General features: G+C 42.5%; 1 protein-coding gene across 2 annotated transcripts; it reads right to left on the bottom strand.

The window, feature by feature from the left end:
- Positions 1 to 171: 171 nt before the first annotated feature.
- LOC101922941 (MARVEL domain-containing protein 3-like) lies at positions 172 to 19,750 on the bottom strand. Of its 2 annotated transcripts, none has more exons than XM_055800822.1 (4): positions 19,692 to 19,750; positions 18,370 to 18,525; positions 14,747 to 14,916; positions 172 to 1,052 (listed from the first exon to the last, which is right to left on the bottom strand). In XM_055800822.1, the coding sequence occupies exons 2-4, from the start codon at positions 18,483 to 18,485 to the stop codon at positions 343 to 345; spliced, it is 996 nt and encodes a 331-aa protein (XP_055656797.1). In that variant the 5' UTR covers positions 18,486 to 18,525; positions 19,692 to 19,750; the 3' UTR covers positions 172 to 342. The 2 variants fall into 2 exon arrangements, with proteins under 2 accessions (XP_055656797.1, XP_027637600.1); XM_027781799.2 differs by lacking the exon at positions 19,692 to 19,750 and adding an exon at positions 19,213 to 19,368.
- Between the last annotated feature and the right edge of the window lie 777 nt (positions 19,751 to 20,527).

Below are 20,527 nucleotides of genomic sequence, written 5' to 3' on the forward strand. Positions count from 1 at the left end.
GGCTGTTAGCACAAGTTTGGCAGCACTGCGGGTTCAACCTGTTAACAGCCCATTGCTGTTTGGATTTGCTCTGCGAGGATGAAAACATTACAATCAAACACATTTTAAATGCAGGAGTCCAGCCTGAGAGACTGATGCAAAAAAAAACCTTGTTAAAACATCTGCTCAACATAAATTTTATTACATCATGTTACAGCAGTGTTGTTACGCTTGGTGATTTGATAGACAATTCAACACCTTGTAGGAAAATACATTCCGGACTGGTCACCTGTTTAGCATGCAACACCCAGTGTCCATCCCTTGCTGAAGCTCCAGCTGTCTGGCACAGTCCCACAGCTGACTTCACACTAACGTAGCAAAAGCCTGGATGTTGTGGGAGCTTTCAGGGGTGCAGTGGATAGCACGGTGGTGGTTTCCGATGCTTCTGTCTCGAATGCTACTTTTGGGGCTGTGCTGAGCCTTGGCTGCGTGGCTCTGGAAGGCCCGGACAGTTCGGATAGCAAGGATGCAGACCACAAAGCTGGCGAAGTACAAACATGCAGCAGCGACACCAAAAAGGCCGACAGCTGCGTCACCGCCCTGGACCACACAGTTCATGGAGGTATAACCACGGCGCGCATACAGCCTCTCACGCCTCTTGCAAACTTCTGTGGAGTTCACCTCGCTGACAAAATGCAGGTAGAGGCCGACCGCTGCGATGTACGCCACGCCAGCCAGCAGGTTGAAGGCACATTCGCCTGCCAGCAGCCCAGTCCTGAGCTGCTGGATGGGTTTTGCCCCCACGACAAGGAAGACAAGGGTAAGTGCTGCTGCTGTTAAGCTGAAGGCTACTCCACCGTAGACGCAAGGGGCTCTCATCTGGGTGAACTGCATGTCTAGCTCCCTCACCTCCTTGAGCTCCGTACCCTCAAAGGGGCTATAGGCAGAATTCAGGCTGAAGGAGCCGATACCAAAGCCGCCAAGGGATGTGAAGCCTGCAACAGAGGCTTGGGCAGCACCCACACAGATCAGCACCAGGAGGTTAACTGTGATCTCCACAAACTTCAAAATGCCTGTAAGAAACACAAACATGGGAATAGGTGTCAAAATCACATCTTGTGCAACCAGGGAGTGACAGAAGTACACCAAAACCATAAACAGAGAGCACTGTTACTGAGACAGTCCTCTTGGCTACAGCTACAGAAGAAGAGTGCTACTTTTTTTTTTAAAAAACAAAAAAACAAAAAACAAAAAACACAACAAAAAAAAACCCTCAGGCTCTCGTGGGTACATTTCAGAGGTTGGGCAAATTACTTTTTTTAATTTGTCACTGTGCTTGATAAATGGATCTTCATGCGGGGAAAGAAATCCATAAAAATTTTACTGTGCTTGTGTTATTGCCAAGGCAGAGAGCACAGTGATTGTATTTTGGCCTGTAACTACTTGGCATAAACACACTGAGCAAGAAATATCCAGTATGAACAAAATGCTGGGATTAAAGATGGCAAAAACCTAGAAGCTTCTAATGGCTTAAAAAATTGTGCAAGTTACTCAGGTCCTTTAAAATGTGTTTACTGCTTTAACTCACACCCTATGGTTTTTTGTCTTTCTAAGTGTTTGTTAATTTGAATTCATTATCTAACCAGGTGCAACTTCTACTTCATCTTCTTCACAGATAAAAATCTCTTCATAAATCTGAAGAAGCAGCTCCTGATTGCACCAAAAAAAAGGAGGAGGGAAAGGAGACAAAAACCACCTTGCACGCAGAGGTAAGTTAAGTGAATTTGATACTGGGTCGTGTGTTCTCTTCCACACCCCCACCTTCAGAAGAAAGCCTTATGACTGCTGAGCTGACTCTTCTTTTTCTTGTGTTTTGCTACTGATCGAGATAAAGGTTGTTTTGTTTTTCTTTTTGTGGTAGTTGCCCGTCAGGAAGGTACAGCATCTGTTAGCTATATCTGATTATCCTGTGACAGCTCACTAGGGGTCAGACTAAGATTAGTAAACACGACGGATGGTGAAGCGTCGCATAGCTAGGGTTGCCTGTTTGGGAGATGAAAACCTCTAGTGTATCACGCGTGTTGCTCAAGTTTGAAGTTAATTACAGAATTGTGAATCTTATTATTCCATTGCAGTCTGACAGCCAAGAACATAAGAAGCTCGACACAGTGGTCCTATATTTGTCTTCACAGTGAGGCAGGATCTACGGTTTGCATACAGACTTTCATTTTCTGCCGCTAACATTGACCAGCATGGCATTTTCCTCTTGAGCAATGGCTCAGTTGCTGTCAAGGCTGTATGGGCTTGAAAAGAAAGGGCTGAAGCAGCACACAAGGGAATTAGACAAATTTCTCTCTTGTGTTGCCAGATGCTTCTAACCGAAAAAATCCAGTGACAGCCACCATGAAGGATTATCACAAATTCTCATTCTTCCCCTTCTTATTCCCTCTGCAGAAGACTGAGGTAAGGAGCAGCTTCCTGCTGCTGCCTGCCGGTCACAGGAAGGTGCTTGCAATGGTTTGACAAGAGCCTTTGGCCACCGCAGGAGTTCCTGCTTCCCCCTGCACCCAGGCTGGTCCCCTCACTTCTGCTCATGCAGCTGTAGGTAGGTACCGAGCCCATTCACATCACAGCCTTGCAAAGCATCCCAGAAGCACAAAAGGGAGCCGTGATAATGGTGGTTAATAGCTGGGAACAGAATATCTCAGGCTCCGCTTGTCCATGTATGTGTGCGTATACATACATAGGTGCATGCATGTACAGATTCCATATCCTAAAAAGAATTAGGTAGAGCAGGCAGAGAAGATAAAGTGTTCTTGCTGAGGAGGAACTGAGCATGCAGTTCAGTGTATGTGTTCTTCAGAGGTGATGCTGATTTCTGCATGACAACATGCTTTTTCCTTGACCCTTCCACATAACCCTTTCTGTGAAGCAGGGCCATTATCATGCTAGTTATCAAATCTGTTCAGGAGGCCTCAACCATTTCAGAGGAAGTATTTGTGAAGCTTAATTTAAAGAGAAATTTAAATCCTGGTCCATGAGACAGGACTTGGAACTCCTTGTACCAAATTCAAACAATGCAACCAAAAGATTCAATGTTTTCAATGGGTACAGAGTCACCGCTTTGCCAGGACTGTTCAAAATATTTTGAAAGAGTAATAGCGGTACAGGACATTCATTGGAACTGGATCAGATATTTTTTGTCTGCTCAGCTGAGCTGTACAATATGCCTTCCAAATACAAGGAGTCAACTTAGGTCCTTAGGGCCCTTGGAAAGTGTCGGACGCAGAAGGCCACTTCCCTTTTTAAGGGCTGACTGCTGATTTCATAGATGCTCCATCAGGAAGCAGTTCTTAGAAGTCTACAGGGAGGAAAGACCATTTGATTAAGGGAAACATAAATTTTAAATATGTTTGGGAACTTGGGAGTTGGGAATTCATGACCAGTCAGCTTTCTTCTACTGCTACCTTCAGAGTTTCCTTTTTGTCTATGACTGCTGAGGCTCTTCTGACCCACTGAGCATCAACTTTAACTGTACACCACCTTGCTGAGCTTCAGAAAAGGCAATTTTCTGTTGTCAGAGTAGCTATCACCTGCTGCTAACCTCTCCACATTTATAACTGACCCCAATCCTCAATGCCACTGCTCCACAGCTTCCTACAACTACACAAATTCTGTATGCAACCCCTTCACTTCACTGAGCTGGCTGATGGTACCACGACAGGGCTGGCAGAACCTATCTCTTTGCTCATGGGATGACAGATATGATCGGTGTAGGTCTCCTGTATTTTTAAGTGCAGCAGTAGATGCTTTAATGGCATGCTTGAAAAATGTCCTTAGACAGGGCATTCAGGTTGGACTGGTTTTGTCTGTACCTGTACAGTTTTCACAATCACTTGCTGTAGAATTGATTAGAGTAACTAAACAATGGAGAGGGGTTCGTTAGTACTTACTCAACCAGTTATTTGTACCACATAGATTATCTTTTAAAAAAAAAAATAGTTCAGTAACAGCCTCCTATATTAAAGAAAACCCTAAAATGACAAGCAGTATGTAGAACAAAACTGTGAATCACAGGTTTATGACAGGAGCCAGCAGGGTTTGTGAAAGTAGCAGACAGTTAGTGAAAATCCTTAAGGCCTTGTACACCCATCAGGGCTTTGATGGAAATATTAAGCCCTACAGTAGGTTCGGACGTTGACCCAGGCACCCCAAATGCTGCACGCAACCTTGATTGTGATTGTTGCAAGCTGATACCCAATCCAGTTATACTAGTATAAACAGGATAGACAGACTTGAGAAATAAGGAATAAAAGGACAGTAAAGTTTTGAATCTTAGCTCTGTCAAGGGATGTGAACACACATAGTAGCAGTTACCTATGTCCAGCAAATGTACTGCTGGCAAAAAAAGGGCTGAGTTAAAAGCCACGCTTCTGAGTCTGTGCTGCCATTCCTGCTTTCACAGGCCAGTTACCTATAGAGTTAAAGCTTATAGCATAGAGCTTATACAGTCATAGCATCTTAGAGTTATAGCTGCAGAAACTAGAAAGCCAAAAGGTCTTCCTAGGAGGAAATTACTTCTCTCTACAACTATTCCCTAATCTCACGCAAAATGAAGGCATTGCAAAGACTTGAGCGTAAAATGACAGGAGGTCTGAAAATCTCAGAACTCCACTGGTTTAGTTATTTTTTTCCTTTCTCAAGTTCAAAATCTAGGGATCTCTCTAAAATGTTACTGATTTGTATTAAAATTAGCACAGTGAACAGAACAGTTGGCTTTGGGATTAAGTCTCCACACTAAGCAAGTAACGTGACTCAAGTCTGGGCTCCTGGATTTCCATTTCTTTTCCATGCATCTTTCCTGTACTGCTTTTCATCACTGAAGGTGAGGAGAAGGGCTGCAATCTAAAAGAAAGCAGGTGTTGCCGGAACTTCCCAGGAAACGGTTACATTCATTTCATAAAATCTAAATCTGCAATGGATAGCAATTTCAATGTATCATACTTGTTAACTTTGTTTGAATCAGTCTTTTTTTGCTGCGAGTAGGCTTCCTGCTGTAACAAAGAGCAGCCTTCCAATTTATACTATTAATCTACTATTCTCTTCCTCTTTCCCTTCTATACCAGGTGCACCCTGGGCTAGTGCCATGGCATTAACCCACTGAGCAATGGGTTTGTCTCCTGTCAAATGGTGGGCTCCAATGTCCAGCGAAGCAGCCAGGCAGGCTGTTAAGGGTAAAAAAACACAGGCAGCTGACCTTACTCTCTACCCTTGGCTGAGCAGTCACCAGTTTTCTCCCCTGCCCAGTAGTAACTCTGGCCTAGCATTAGGCCCTTCCAAGAGCTGTTTTAATAAATTAAAGTAGCAGGAAACGATTCAACTCTTTTCTTGTGCGCTGCTGTTTTTTCCTGCAACTTGAAGTGACTCACAGCATATCTGATGAGCAATTGTGTTGGCATAAGTTTAGCAGGGGAAATAACACAGTCAGGACCAGAGAAAGACCAGAAACTCTCCTTTTCAGGTGAGATGAGTTGTTAAATCTGCATGCTTTGCCTCATAAAACTATACTGTGGCTGACTGTGTGGTACCCAGTAACTAAACTGTGTAAGCTGTAAAGGGGCGTTTTCATCCAGGCACTGTGGCAGGATGGCCCCAGCGTTCAGCTGCCAGGATCACAGCGTGTGTACGTACGTCTGTACATCAAGTCAAATGATCAATTCATGTTTGTTCCTGCGTTTCTGCAGACGGTACAAATGAATCTTCAGGACAGTCAGTTCTGGCTGTTTCTGTTGAACTCCCCTGACCTGACGAGGACCTGACTAATACAAGAGGCCTTCAAAGTGTTTCCCTCCGCTGCATTTTGGCATGGGAATCACTTTTTTTCCTCTATCGACTGTGCATGGACTCCTCCTGTCTCTTTAGGTATCATTCCCTCCTCTTCAGTTAACATCCCTGTGTAGTTCTAAGCAATTTTATCTTTGCCGTTCTCCATTCTGGCTTGTTTTCTGCCTCTGCTTCCTTTGCAGGCCACGTACCACCGGGACCAGCAGCACCCAGCTGGCAGCCCTGGGCATGCCCGGCTGCCCCTCTTGGACACCTCAACCCCAGCAGCTGGGCAGCAGTGCAGATGGGTCAGTGGCGCCTGTGTCATGTCCCATTACGGGCCGCTCCAGCAGTAGGGAAGAGAGGAGTCAGAGACTACAAGACACACACATTAGAAAACATTCTCCCAGCCTTCCTTACTGAAAGTTGTCTCTTAGGGTTTTTTCCCAGTTTGGGTAGCTTTCCACTTTTCAGAAGCTGCTGTTGGTTTTTTTTCTCCAAAGGAGCAGGTAAGTATTTTGACCATATATAGTGACTTACAAAAGGAGCAGTCAGTCCTGAAAAGGACCTCAAATGCTGGACTTCTCTTTCCAGTGCAGGTTTGGTGTCCTCCAGTGAGTAAAGGCACAGCTCAATGCACAGCTTTGGTCACCTCTCTGCTAAACTGAGTTAGTGGCAGGAGGAATAGATAAGGGGCAAGGAGGAGAAAACATCAAAGGCAAGAGGGGTTTTATTCTGCTTTTCAAAGCGGACAAAAATATGACGGAAGTGGGAAGGAACCAAAACAGTGGGGGAGAACTGAACAAGGGAAATGAAATGGAGGCAACGGTCACAACAGATTAAAAATATTAAATCTAGATACAGAGTATTAAAACATCTTTCTAATGGTATTATTCCCCTTACGTATACCAGTCCAAAGCAAGATCTTACTGAAACCAGTCACAAGAATTTAACCAACATCACTGATGCAGAATCAGGACAATACACAGATTTGTCATAAACAAACAAATCCCCCCCAAGCTCCCAGCCCAACATTGTTTTTGTAGATGTCTGTTTTTGAGCCAGTGGTAGGAGTTAGCTTTCACTGAGCTACACTGAAATCTCCCTAATGGGGTAATGTTCAAAGGCAGAAAAAACCCCAGCCCAACCCTAAAACACAAGAGTTAGGCAATGTAACACCAACAGAATCTTGGCTTTTCAAAGGACCCAGGGGAACTACATACTCAGAGCCAACTGAAATTAAATGGCACATAAGTGCCCAACACATTTATGCTCATTTGAGATATCCATCTTACTAGGAATTCAATGGGGAAATAGTTTAAAAATTGGTAAAACTAAATGATTTATGTGGTCTAGAAAGATGCATCGTTATTATCTTTTAATAAGTTGCCCCTCTTTACTCAAGATAATCACTCCATTAGGAAATATCAAAGGTTGACCAGCTTTGGTTTTAATGATTCAGAGAAGCCTTACGTTCACAGAGTACTCAGATCCAAATGTATTGTCCTGTTTTTTTCTTTTAAAGAACTACTGTCCAACCTGCTCTATCCCTTTTGTTTAATACTCTCCCATCTTCTAAACAGCGCTGTCCAAATTTCACAGGAAAGGGTGGACTTCACTTGTAGAACTACTGCATCAGCCTCTGTCCCCACAATTTCCCACCACGGTATGACACTACAATTATGTGCTGTCAAGACACGGTTTCAGTACAACCCAGCCCCTGCCTGGGAACAACAGCTTTGGTTTACTTATTCGTAGTAGTTCTTTAAAGCATTGCTTCTAGCATGTTCTTGATTTCTCTCCTGCTAACTGAGCATGAGTCATCTTCCATAATTTTGGAGAGGGTGGGAAGCAAAAGATCTTGCGTTAAACTTGGCAATACCAATTTAAACACAACAGCTGTAAAACGCTGTACGTGTATCTAGCACTGGTAGGTCTCTCTCTGCACAGTCGCCTCGTGATCTGTGTTTCAAGAAACAGCCTTTTTTCTTCCTAATGTACCCACGGTTCTTTCAAGTAGTAAACAAATATCTTGGTATCGAAAGAAATTTGCAGGAGTTTTTTTTTTAAAGAAGTTCAGAAAACAATGAAACACTCTTGTTCCCTATGCCAACTTTCCACAGCCACTCCCTCCGTTTGAACTGAAACGGAGCCGCCTTCAGAAGGAGAAAGAGTGGGATGTTACTGCTCTTTGCGTAATCATAGTCTGGCTAAAGGTAGATCAGGTTGGAGGCACCTGTGAACCCGAGCTTCTCATACACTTTACCGATTGCAAGTTGTCACACTTGGTGAGCAGCATTCCTGACAGAGTGGACTCTTCTCCTTTAAGTGAGCTAAGATCACCTGCTCGAGAAATAGAGCTACATTCAAAAGATTGTCAGTCTGTTGTATCAATCAGCTTTGAGAGCCACCTTTTACACAGTTTTTCTTGGTTCCCAAAATTTGGGTCAGATGTGGGGAAGACAAACCCAGTGGTCCTATAGGAAAGACGGTGCAACTCCTGTTCTACGCTGGTAGAGAGCAGACTTAATGAAGATTTCCTAGTAGGGAAGCACGGACTACAGTCTAACACATACCTAACAGCTAACATCAACTTTGCCAGTATCTTCCCCTGCCAACTTAGCCGAGTCTTCTCAGCTGTAGTTCTCCCCTCTCTATAAACAATAGCGTACGTGTTACCACAACACCAAACAGTAGATGAAAAAAATCTGATATAAAGAAGTGGGCAGAGTGAAGTCCCTTATGTTGGCAGGGCAACAGTTTGCTAAAGGTAACATTTGATATCTGCAACCCAGCGTAGCTCCCCTGCATGTTTTTATAGAGCTAAATTCTCATGGCTATTTGTATTCCACAGCAAACAGGACTTACCTCCACGTGAAATACTTTTAACTTCAGAATAGGAATGTTACCTGCAGCTCTGCTCTGCCACTGTATCTTGTTACTGTGCAATTTTAATTAAGCATTTTGAATAACTGGGATTATTTTAATCTATACAGCTCCATCCAATTTCCACCACTAATATTCTGTCTTCACAATTACAAGATTAAAAAACTTGATGGCAAATTCAGCCTGTTACTCACACGGTATTTAAAATATACTTTGAAACAGATAGGAGGAGGAAGCCATCTAATTACAGAGACTATAGGGGACCTTAGTGTTCCCTTCTTAGAACAGAAATATGTTGAAATTAACTGCCACAGGAACAGTGCACGACAGCTTTGAGCACAGTTTAAAGGAGCTAAGCGTGGCAGAACGTAGGGGCAAAAAGTGAAGAAGAAAAGAACTTTCATCCACAAAGTTACCCCCATTAGGCACATTTAATGACCCTTCAGTATTTTTGAACATACATAACCGAAGCTACAGAAGGTTTTTTATTTCAGTTCATAGCCTCTTGCAGACCATTATTCTTCCCCAACATCTCCACAGCACTGGAGGGGATATGAGTGTTCTGTAAAACATTTTTCCCCTGCTGCTCCTGCGTCTGACTCCAAGAAGAAGAGTATCAGGACATAAAGCAACATAACAGCAGCAGTATAATGGTTATGAACAATAGCATAAATCAAACCAAGCATCTAGTAGTGTGAACCCTGTGTTTAGGGTGACTTCTCGTCTCAGTATTCCTTCCAGTCTATGAGTATTTGCCAGCATGAATAGCTACAGGAAAAAAAAAAAAATTGGCTGTTTTGTAAAAACAAAAGCTTATAGATGTTTAAATTTGAATTAATGCTGGCTTGTTAATGCATGACTATATCCTGGAGAAAGTCATTGTTACTCCCTAATTCTATTTCCTCCTCCAAATAAATTCACTTTGATATTTCCTCCTGGCTATGCTTGAAATCGGAGATTTTTCTTGTTGTTACAAACCATAATGCTGCCTTTTTCTAAGAGGAAATTGGTCTGAAGGTTTTAACAATTGTGGATGTTAGAATGTAGGCTAAAGGCATGATTGTTTGGAAGTGCCTACAATATGCTTAGGAAATCTGACACTATTTATGTTGCAAAGCTGTATTCAGGGCAGCAAAGAACAGGGATTCAATTATACTTGCTCCCCCACAAACTGTTTTCTAACCTTTTTAGTGCTGTCTCCCCTAAATTCCAAGTGAGTTGAATTTTTTAAGAAGTTATTAGCTCAGAAATTATGACCAGCACAGAATAATTCTATACAAGGCAAAAGTGCAGGCATTTTCTGAGTCACACACTGACCGAATATGGGAGAAAGTCAGTTCATCTTCACTGTTTAAGCAAAACTAAAGGAAGCATTATCCTGGAATTGCATTGCTTCACCTCTTTCACACCAATATACATAATAAAAATAAAATGGCAAGTTCTCATGGTCAAGTGACCAAATATCTATGACCAGTTTAAGATCAGCAGTTCGCTCAGCTTTGACTCAGATTTTGCTCTAAGTTGAAGGAAGCAGCATGGCAGCTAGCCTTGAACACTTCTCTCGCTCCCTCCGGTAACCAAAAGCACTGAATCTGGTTATATTTTCAAAGGAGCTGAGAGGGGGTCCTTTGAAAGGCAAATATGATTAATAATTTAGTTTTCTGATACAGAAGAGAGAACTACAGAAATTTTACCCTCACTGTGAAAAGCAAGTTGAATGTTTTCTTCTGAAAGAATTTCAGCTCTGAGTATCCCCAGGCCAAAAACTCCTGTTGTTTTCAACATGTGCTGCTTTAAAAGGCATGCACTATCATGCATAAGTTATTGCAAGCAGTAGTTCCTTAGTTGATTAAAGGTTTGTCTTTATCACATGCAGTTTATTTCCAATTCCCATATAATTATATAGAGCATCTAGACAGTTGGACATCAGTCTATAAACTGTTCCTTAAGTCTCCTTCACTACTACAGAAACAGAAAGTAACAAACTTCTGTGTTTGTATTGCCTTTTGAATCTGTATTCTGTAGATCCACAAGTGTGACACACCTAAGAAAAAAAAAAAATAGAAACTAGACATAAAGGCAGCATTGCAGGGAAGAGTCAAAAATCTGTTAGAGGGAAGTAATCTGCAAGAATCAGCAGACAGATGAAGAAAGGCAATCCAAGTGGTAGTGCTCTTAAACGATACAAGCTCCTGTGAGATAAAAGATCCTCTCACAGGTTAGTAGTGGTTAAAATAAAATAAACAGTAAGTGGAAACAACCATTTTTCAAATAGAGTTAAGAGAGAAATCTCTGGTTTGTACTACCTGTCACTAGTTATGCCCATGTTAGCAGTGCAATGGGAGTGGATCTGTAGAGTCAAACTGAAGATCTAGGGGCTATACAACAGGCATTTTCTGGGGAGAGAGAAGTACTTCATCTTAGCTCCAGTTTGGTCCAAAGGACACGGTGCCTGCTAGTGGTTACAGCTCACCCGCATTTAGTTTCAGCTGAATGAAATAGTTTGTGCATCCTGAGACGGCTCTGCCACATGGCCAAAGAGCTGTAAGTGGGGACTCCGAAGAGATTCAGCTGAAAAGTACACACCAAACAGCTACAGTAGATGCACAAACTAAAGAACTGAAAAGATTGAAAAGTGAGATAGCGAATCCTGTTTTAATAATAATCACAAAAAAATTCTTCATCATTGCCAACTGTAAAATTGGTAGGCTGCTGAGAGTTCAAGCTCTTGAATGAGAAAGTAATGAAATCAGTGTTTAATAAGCAACCTCACACTTCATGCAGGTAACACAAATACACACACATCTACAGAGCACACAGAAGGGTTCTAAACAAATAATTTCCACTCGGGAAAGATATCAGATAGCCTTCTCTGAAAATATCAGCTCAGCATTCACCGATAGTCAAACACCACACAAAAAGCTAGGAAGCATTTGGATAGGACTAAGAACCAGAACCTTTATGCAGATGTCTAACCCTTTTAAGAATTTAACTTGAATTCTGAGTGTGGTTCTGGTCAGCCCATCTCAAAAGGGTACAATGGATCTGGAAAAGGTATAAGGCTGGCAAGCTAACCAGAACTGGAAAGACTTCACCTTTGATAGGGACAGAACTGACTATTCTTCAATCTATGAAGAAGCCAACAGAGCACAGTGACAAAGGGAAGACTTTACTCTAAAATCATAAATCTTATGGAGAAGATGAATATATGAGATTATCATTAGGTATTTTGAATATCATCAGAATCAGAGACACCTTCTTAAAAACATTTTCAGGAACAAAACAGTATTTCTTCAAGTGGTACAAAGAACTGTGGAACTCCTTCTCACAAGATAATGTGGAAGCCAAACATTCAAAATGGGATTCAGAAAAGGATTAAACAAATTCAATAAGTCTGTAAAGATGTATTAAACATAACAGAAGTGAATGCAGTTTTCCAGTTCAAGAAATCCCACCAGTCTGAAGTTTGAAGAAGTTTGGAGCTCACCCTCCCCTTGTCCAAAGTCTGATGGTCCTCCTAAATTTGCACTCCAGTACATTGAGAGGATGCGTAATTAGGTGCCTCATATGATCCAGTACCGCCAGCCACTTGATCCTACCTGAATGCTATGAATAGATATTGCTCATATGTTTTAACATATGTTTTCCTTCTATTTTCATGATTAAAGGATTAAAAAGGAGAAGAACGTTTTGAAGTTTCTTAGATGGTATCAAATGTTCCTACCAGCAAAAGGGGTCAATATCAGTTGTTTCTTCCATTATATTTGGGGTGAGTTTCTTTTCTTAATGCAGTTGTAGGAAAAAAAGGGGGGCAGGGATTAGGGAGGGAAGGTGAGAACAACAAAGACAGGAGAACAATGTCCTTTTTTCTGCTGCTGCTTGCAGCTAAGGCATTTGAAGGCTCCCTGCAAAAATAACTGCTTGTTTCTGAAACTCAGCTTTAGATTTTGGGGATATTGCTGGTGAAAAGCATGGATGAAGAGGGCAGTATCTGGGTGAAGAAAATACTTTTCGGAGTTCTGGTTGTTTAGAATTCCTCTCTAGTTTGCCAAACCTGTACATGTGCACATAGAGCATAAGTCTATTTCCTGGGCAAAAGTAAAAAAAAAACCCAAACGCCAAATCCAAACCATAATGAAAGTAGAGCAATGCATGGTCAGAAACCAAGGTTGACAATTCAGTTGTTGCTTTGGAAAAGTCTGTGGTACATCACCTCCTAGCCTTGTTTGATATCAGTTTATTTTAGAATTATGTTGACTGGGAAGGGGGAATTTCACCAGAGTGCTGATAAATCATTGGCAAAAGAAAGAGATGGTTAAGAACTATTTACAGGAACTTTTCATGCTGAAAGAAGTAACTCACATGTACTGACTTTTCAGTAAACAATTAATGTAGCTTTTCCTTTATAATGTTTACTGTGACTGCAGGGAATACAGAATTCTGCAAAACAATTCTAGGAAATTCTGCTAAATCTTGGTATGCAAAAAAATTAAACAGGGGAGTAACATTCTCATAATCTAATCAACCTCCAATATCTTTTCATTTTTTGAAATAAAACTGCCAATGAAAGGGTTTATTTTCTGCATGATCTCTTTTCTCTCCTCCCGTGCAAGCTCAGACATTAAATTCTGGAAAATACTGAGCAATACCTGAGGAAGGGGTGGGAGTAAAATCATCACTGTCAACTGATGTATCCAAAACTAGGACATTTTGAAAATATTAACGATATATAATGCACTGAAATAACAAGAAGCAAAATGCAGGGGCAGGGGGGGACACGACATGACACCTAGCAAGTCATATTAAGCTATCCATGAGTCTAAACAACTAGTGAAACTGATAACTAAAAGTAACTCACCACTTCATTTTTCTAAAGCTGTGATAAAATAAGGCATGGGGTTTTCTAGAGCTTCTCAGACAAGTTAAAATAATCTAGTATTGTTGAAGAAGAAACTGCTGATACAATTTTATCAAGGATAAACTATCAGTATGGCTCTGTATCATTAAATATGTTCTGCTAGCTGTTGGAGTTAAATTTCCTTGAAACGAAAAAACAAACCGCATACAAATACACGGAACATACATATGAGAGAAGATAGTTCAGCTCACTCTTAAAATTGTCCACATATTCACATACCGAGAAATATTAAGAACAAATTGAGTGTGTTACTTAACTTTCCTTCATGGAGTGAAGAAATAATCTAACTATGTATTTTAATTTACTTCCAGTAACTACACTCTTCATTTGTTTCTCTACTGGAGGATACTGAAAGGCTCTTTACAGCGTCTGGACAAAGACTTTGCACCTAGCTGCAAGTTTCAACTTAGACTGCAGTGGGTCTTTCCTACAAACAAGGTGAGAATGCTTGTTATCCTGGAAGAGGAAGAACTTTAAAGGAGTAATGGATATTTTAGCAACATTTTTTTTTCAGTTTATGGAAATGAGGTTACTAAGTGTTAAGGCCAATTTCCTCCCACATAATGTTCATTTGTCTGCTTGTTGTAGTCACTTTCCAGCTATGAACAACCAAGTTATTTCTGAAGAGCTGCTTTACTGGATTCATGTCCATGAAACAGTTTTGTCTCCCACAACGTTGCTTTATATATATATATATATATATGTATAACTGATGACTGGATTAAATCCAGAGTTGATAAAGTCTGAGAAGAATATGTGAGAAATGAACTAGCACCAAAGCTTCAACAGCCATGTTTAAATGACCTACAGAGGCAAGTTCTATTTTATTCTTAAATCCCAAAGGTTAACCCTTGCTGCGCAACCTGAGTGTTTACACACATGACCCACTCTGAATCTCTGGATGCATATTCTGGAGATGCACTTTCAAGTATCTAAATATCTCTGTAAATCTTGCCTTTTGATGCCTAAAATGTGCTAGTAACATGCAGTTATGCCATTCATTAACCCTCCCAGTTGTTAGGGTTTTTTTAAAATATTCCTCTAACTTTACTTTGTTGTGCTTCTAAACACAGAAACCAAAATCAAAACAAGTCCTTGGAAGGAGAGGGGTGGATGGCAGACAATAAGAATCGCACATACCTCTTGTTGTGCATACCTTTGAACACTTCATTGAGAAGGTTTCCTTGGGAGGATAACACTCTGGTGGTGGGCCAAAATATTCCCATGCTGCTCTTGAGGTTTTAGAGTAAGAGTCTGAGCAAACAGTAGAATTTCTTGAGTGCTGGCCACCTCGGATGTCTTCTGTTGATCTACAATGGAGTAAATGACTAATGTGTATTAATTAGATCATGATCTCTCCTGAACATTAGAACATGAGAAACTGGCAGATGCTCCTGTTAGTGAAACCAACTAGTCTGCTTCATAGGTATGTGATCTTTTTCGCTTGCATGTTTTGAAAGCAAATATCCCAAATACTTCCATAAATCCATGTTCACAAGAATATTTGCACTTGATGGTTCTTATTTTGGAAAACTATGTACTCATGGAGTAGGCTGGCTGAATTGTTTAGGTTGCAAAAGGTAGCAGCGAGGAAGGTATGGGAAGAGTTCCTGTACCCGTAAAAAAACGAGTAACAGCTTGTTCATGAAAAACAGACATTTCTAGCTAGTCCACGGCAGCCCAGAGAATAAAAATGAGAAACATTTTCACATAATAAATGCATAAAGTAGCACAACTATTTCATGGGCAAGCATTTTGTCAAGTTTTTACTTCCAATTACTATGGCTCACAAAGATGTCTTTTAAAACAACAAAAGCTATTAAAAGAAACAAATAAAGATTTTAAAGTGGGAAAAAAATTGGCCTTTTTTTTTTTGTGTGTGTGGGGTGTCTTTGATATTTGAAGAGGAATCTAAAATCAACCCCCCAAAAATCAATTTCTCATGTCTCTGATTAGAATCTTCATTCACATACTTCAAAATGGAATTGCCTTTGCTGCAATGATGTGCAGCTCCACATCTGAAGCCTGATGATGTTTAAGGTTGGTGAGATTTAGATTATTCTATGGGAAATGTGCAATTTTCCCTTTTTAAACTAAGTTGACATTCAGGTTAAAAGAAACTGACTGTAAATTGTTTTGTGTCTGGTCTGATCTAAATGTTTTCCCTCATTTGAAGGAGCTTTGGAGCTTGCCTTTTTCAAGGTACAGCTGGATGGTTTTGTTATTAAAGGGTATTTTAAGTCTCATTCAGCATTATTATTTTTAAAAGTCTTCCTAGTAAGTTTTTATCTTTAATTTCTTATCCACAGATCAGCATCTTCAACTACAGTTTTGTTTCTTAGTATCACTGGACTTCACTAAGGTTTATCTTCATGCAATTCCAGATTCAAATTTACAAATATTATCTCATTTATCCACATTAAATCATGTTCTTTGTAGTTTTTACATTTTAATTAAGACATTCAATAACAAGACCAATGCTAACATCTCCACATGTAGTTGCCAACAGCTCTATTTGGCCAAAACATTTCTGATTTTTCTGACCTTTGTCCTGTGTCTTGTGCAACCACCAAAGCATCCTGCGCAGCTGTGTCACATAAATTAAATAAGCTGTGTGATTTATAAGACTTCCAGTTAACTTGAAAGCAATCCCTTTGGTACTTCTGATGCAGCTGCTTCTCTATTGTATCCTGCTACTTGCCAGAAAACAAAACAAGACAAGACAAAAACAAAAAACCAAAACAACCTCCCCCCTAATGTTCAGCAACAGAGTACAATTGGGGAGGGGGGAGGAATTCTTTCTTTTAGATGCTTTTTTTCCTCACAGTGGCCTATTCTGGCCACCTCTGCTCCTGTTTTCCTTCAGGACCTTCCAGTTCTGGGTAATGCAGCTCTTTCTTCTCAGCAACGAGAAGGAAGCTTGCTATAGGAGTTTCAGAAAGAAATGCAAGAAATACTCTGGCTAGAAAGTTGTGCTCATAAGGGATGAAAGCATTAGGCACCCAAATTACAGCTTCCATGAAACTCTTCCTATCTATTCCATTACAGTATCTGGAGGTCTTTTGGGTCAATTAGCCTAAGTCTTCGCCAAAATACTGAAATCTCCTTACAAAACAGCTGGTTTTGTCATGAAAGCTAAGGCAGGCAAAATGTTGTTAATTTAAGCCAAACTCCATCAAAACAACTGATAGAAAAGTTTTTTGATCAGTTGTAGTGAGGGCTGGTGCCCCCCAGATTCTCAGCTTGACTCTAAAAATTATCTCCATGGCTATTACAGATCTGTAGCTGCAGCTTCTCCTCCTCTAATCCCCAGCGGATACAGGGATGGTCTGTTGGCCTTTATGGTCCATCCACCAATTTTCAGTCTACGTGTCTAGTCATTTAAAACTAACAGTAAAAACAAAAAGTCCAGAGAAGCACTTCATTAAGAAATGGTGGTTTAATTTATACCTATCCTTTCATACATTGCTTATATTATGCTATGTATGAAAAAAACCCACACAAGACTTCTCAAAAACCTAACACCCTTTTTTTTTTTTTATTCCTCTCCATAGTGCAATTAATACATTCCTGGCATTCTCACTTCTAATATGTTGAAGATAATTTAACTATAACCCTCCTGATCTCTGCTTTTGCTAAGAACAGTCATTCAGCCTCCGAGGATGATTCTTAGGCTGACCTTTGTTCCCATTTCTCTCTGATTTCCTTGATTTAAGAGAGAGAGAAGAAAACTTCATTAGCTATTTTCATAATACAATAGGATTACCACCATCCAAATGTTTTATACTTAGCCATAAGCACTCTTTCTAGTCCACATAGCAGTCTTCACTGGTACTTTTATTCTCATCCTGTTTTTCTTGCTAAAATTTATATTATCAGGGAGTATTTTAGCTTTTCAATAACCTTAATTATATTTTTCTCCTCTCTCTCTTTACCTCTAGTCTTAAATTGCCCTACAATCATCCCTCCAGAGACTAAACTGGAGAGACGAACATGTCACTGCCATGACCAATTTGCCGGTGGTATTTAAAGATACAGACCTCTCTCCTACAATGCAGCTGCTAGCATGCCCTTAAAGGAAAACAGCCTAAGCTCACATCTAATATGCTGCAGGCTGGCCAGGCTGGAAGGAGAAGTGTAATATCCTAAGAGTTTATTTGTCACTCTAAACCTGTTATTTGATCTGATTATTGTGGTGATAGGGGCTGAGCCACTATCAAGTGCTGCAAACAGCCTTAGAGACTTCAACAAACTCATTTATTGACTGTGACTACCAAAAGCAATTTTGTTTTAAATTAATATGAATTTGTTCACAGCTGAACTAGAGCAACCAGAAGGTTCAGTAAGTCCCTATGCTGGCCTCAGTCAAGTAACATTCTCATTTAAGCAATGCATATTTGGCAAGCCATGGCTTGTTGTCACCTGCTGACCAGCCTCTTCAGGAGCTGTACTAAGACATATGGCGACACTTTGCTTACTTGTGACCCAACTTGATCCAGATAACCCCAGGAAATTCACATCAGTGCCTGTGTCACACAGCCTATCTTTCCGCCCCCTCTCACGTTCAATACAAAGGAAAAGGTTCAATTTCTAAGTGTAAAATAGCTCCCTGATTCCAAATGTGGCATGCTCATGCTTCACAATTTCAAGGTTGAGTAATTGCTTTCCTTATTATTGTAATATGATATTTCATAGCTGAAAAAGAAGATGACAAATGCTATAGACCTGCTGTGATACGTTTCTTTAAGGTGATAAAGACATACCTTCCATTGTACAGGTATGGTTTTCTCACTTTTCTGTCTTCCTCATATCTATCAGATCCATGGTTCTCACGGTGCCCATGTTGCTTATCTTGGTATCGTCTCCCGGCATGAGACATCCTGTTTCTTACATGTATTCTTTCTTTCCACAATAACTTCCTGGACCAGAGAAATAAAACCGGTTCATTTTACGGCTTTACTCAAAGTTATTCATTGACCAGCACTCACATCCATTTCATGCTCATCCAAGACTTTAGTACAGGCTTCCTTAAGAAGTGAAAAAAGAAAGCCCCCTTAAACTACATGTACAGTAACTTCATTAAAGGACAAAACTTTTATTTACATTTTCCTATTCATTGAGTAATTGTGATGTTTCTATGTTCAACATTCATTGCACTCAGCTTATGTACTAGGTCTGCTCCGACCCTCCAAACTTTGCTGCAAAGACAAGACGTGGTGTCCACCAAGAATGTGAAACTTGGCCTCTCTAATGCACTTAACCCTGCAAACACCAACATATCGCACGAGTGTGCACACGCGGGAGGGCAAACCTGAACGCGCAGGTGTGAGCCTTGTCCTGGAAGGTGCCCGGAGGTGGGCACACGCCGGGGCACACCGGCACAGCACCGAACGTTGCCTGTGAGCTGGGTGAGCATTAGCTAGGGGCAAAGCTGGGCTGGGCTGACAGCAAACTGGCAAGAAGACAGGTCTTCAATAATCTGGTTATAAATGTCACAGGGATGTTATTTCCTGAAAGCATCTTTCCCCACTTCAAGTGCTGTACACTTGAGGCCAAACCAGTAAAAAACACCCGAGCTGAAGCGTCTAAGCGACCTTTGCTCCCACCTGCCCTCGCCACAGCCCTTCGTTACAGGGGAAGGGCCTGCAGTCGAACCAACGCTGGCTGCTCACGCTGAGGACTTGCTTAACGATTTCGCTCTGTTAGGGTGTCACTGAAGGAATAAATTAATGTTTGTTTACAGCTAACAAAGAGGCAGTGCCTTCCTCCGCGGGGGCTCACCCCCTCAGCTCGGGAGGCAGAAGCCGCTCAGCAAGCAGCAGCCCCGCGCCTTCCCCCACGGCCCCGTCCCCTCAGCGCCACGGCAGCAAAGCCGACCCCCCTGCACCCCCTGGGGGCGACCCCGCCGGCGGAGCCCCGGCCCGAGGCCCCGGCGCTGAGACCGCGGGGGCTGCCCCGTAGCCGGGCACTCCCCTGCCCACGTCCCGCCGGGGAAAGTTGCGCCCTTCGCCGCCATCCGCCCGCCTCGCCCCCACCTGCCCCTCCGCCGCCAGCCCGGCCCTCAGCGCCCCCCGCCGCCCCTCACCTGAGGGCAGCGCCCACCGCCGCCGGCCCGCCCCGCAGCAGCTCCCGGGCGCAGCCGGGCCCGCCCTCCTCTCCCCGGCCGCCACCTCCGCCCGCCTCCCTCCCGCGGAGGTGCTGCCCTGCCCGCCCCGGCCGCGCCGCCCGGGCCCGCTCGCCGCCCTGAGGGCCATGGGAGGGCTGCTGCCCCCCGCCCGGCACGGCCCGGCACGGCCCGGCACGGCCCGGCCCGCCCGGGGGGGAGGGCTGGTGGCGGGGAGCGTGGGGCAGCCGGGGGCTATGTTTCATCTCATACAGTCAGGCCCCCGTGCACCATGGTGCTGAGGCAGAATCTGGTGAGCAGGGCACTGAGAGGATATAAAGCTTAAGGGTTAATAAAGCTAAAATTCAAGGTCCCAGCTAGTTGCCTTTTGGGGTTTTTTAAGTCTCGGTCTCAGGGTGGGGAGCCCTGCAGTATGAGATACACGGAGGGCAGAAGGTAGAAGAAAAGGGGGAAAACTTGCCCCTAGGAGTGAGCGGTTGGGAGCAGGCCATGTTGTGCTGGATGGGTTGAAAAGGGAGCTAGGCAACTGAACTGCCTTGTGGTGTGAAGCCATGTTTGAGATCATCGACCATTTGCCCTGGTGCTCGGCTGAAAGCCCTCCCTGTGGTGGGTCTCCTGGGCCTTTGTCCCCTCACTGCCAGCCCGTGATGGCTCTTTCACAGAGGAACGATGTGCTGGTCCCCTCAGGATGCTTTCTGTTCAGGTTACATCTATTTTTGTAGGGAGCCTAGGACAAACGCATGGACCGGCGTTGCAACGAACGACGTGTTCGTTGTGCAGCCCTGTACACAAAACCC

The sequence above is a fragment of the Falco peregrinus genome, chromosome 3 (genome assembly GCF_023634155.1).
Source record: "Falco peregrinus isolate bFalPer1 chromosome 3, bFalPer1.pri, whole genome shotgun sequence".
Classification (NCBI taxonomy): domain Eukaryota; kingdom Metazoa; phylum Chordata; class Aves; order Falconiformes; family Falconidae; genus Falco; species Falco peregrinus.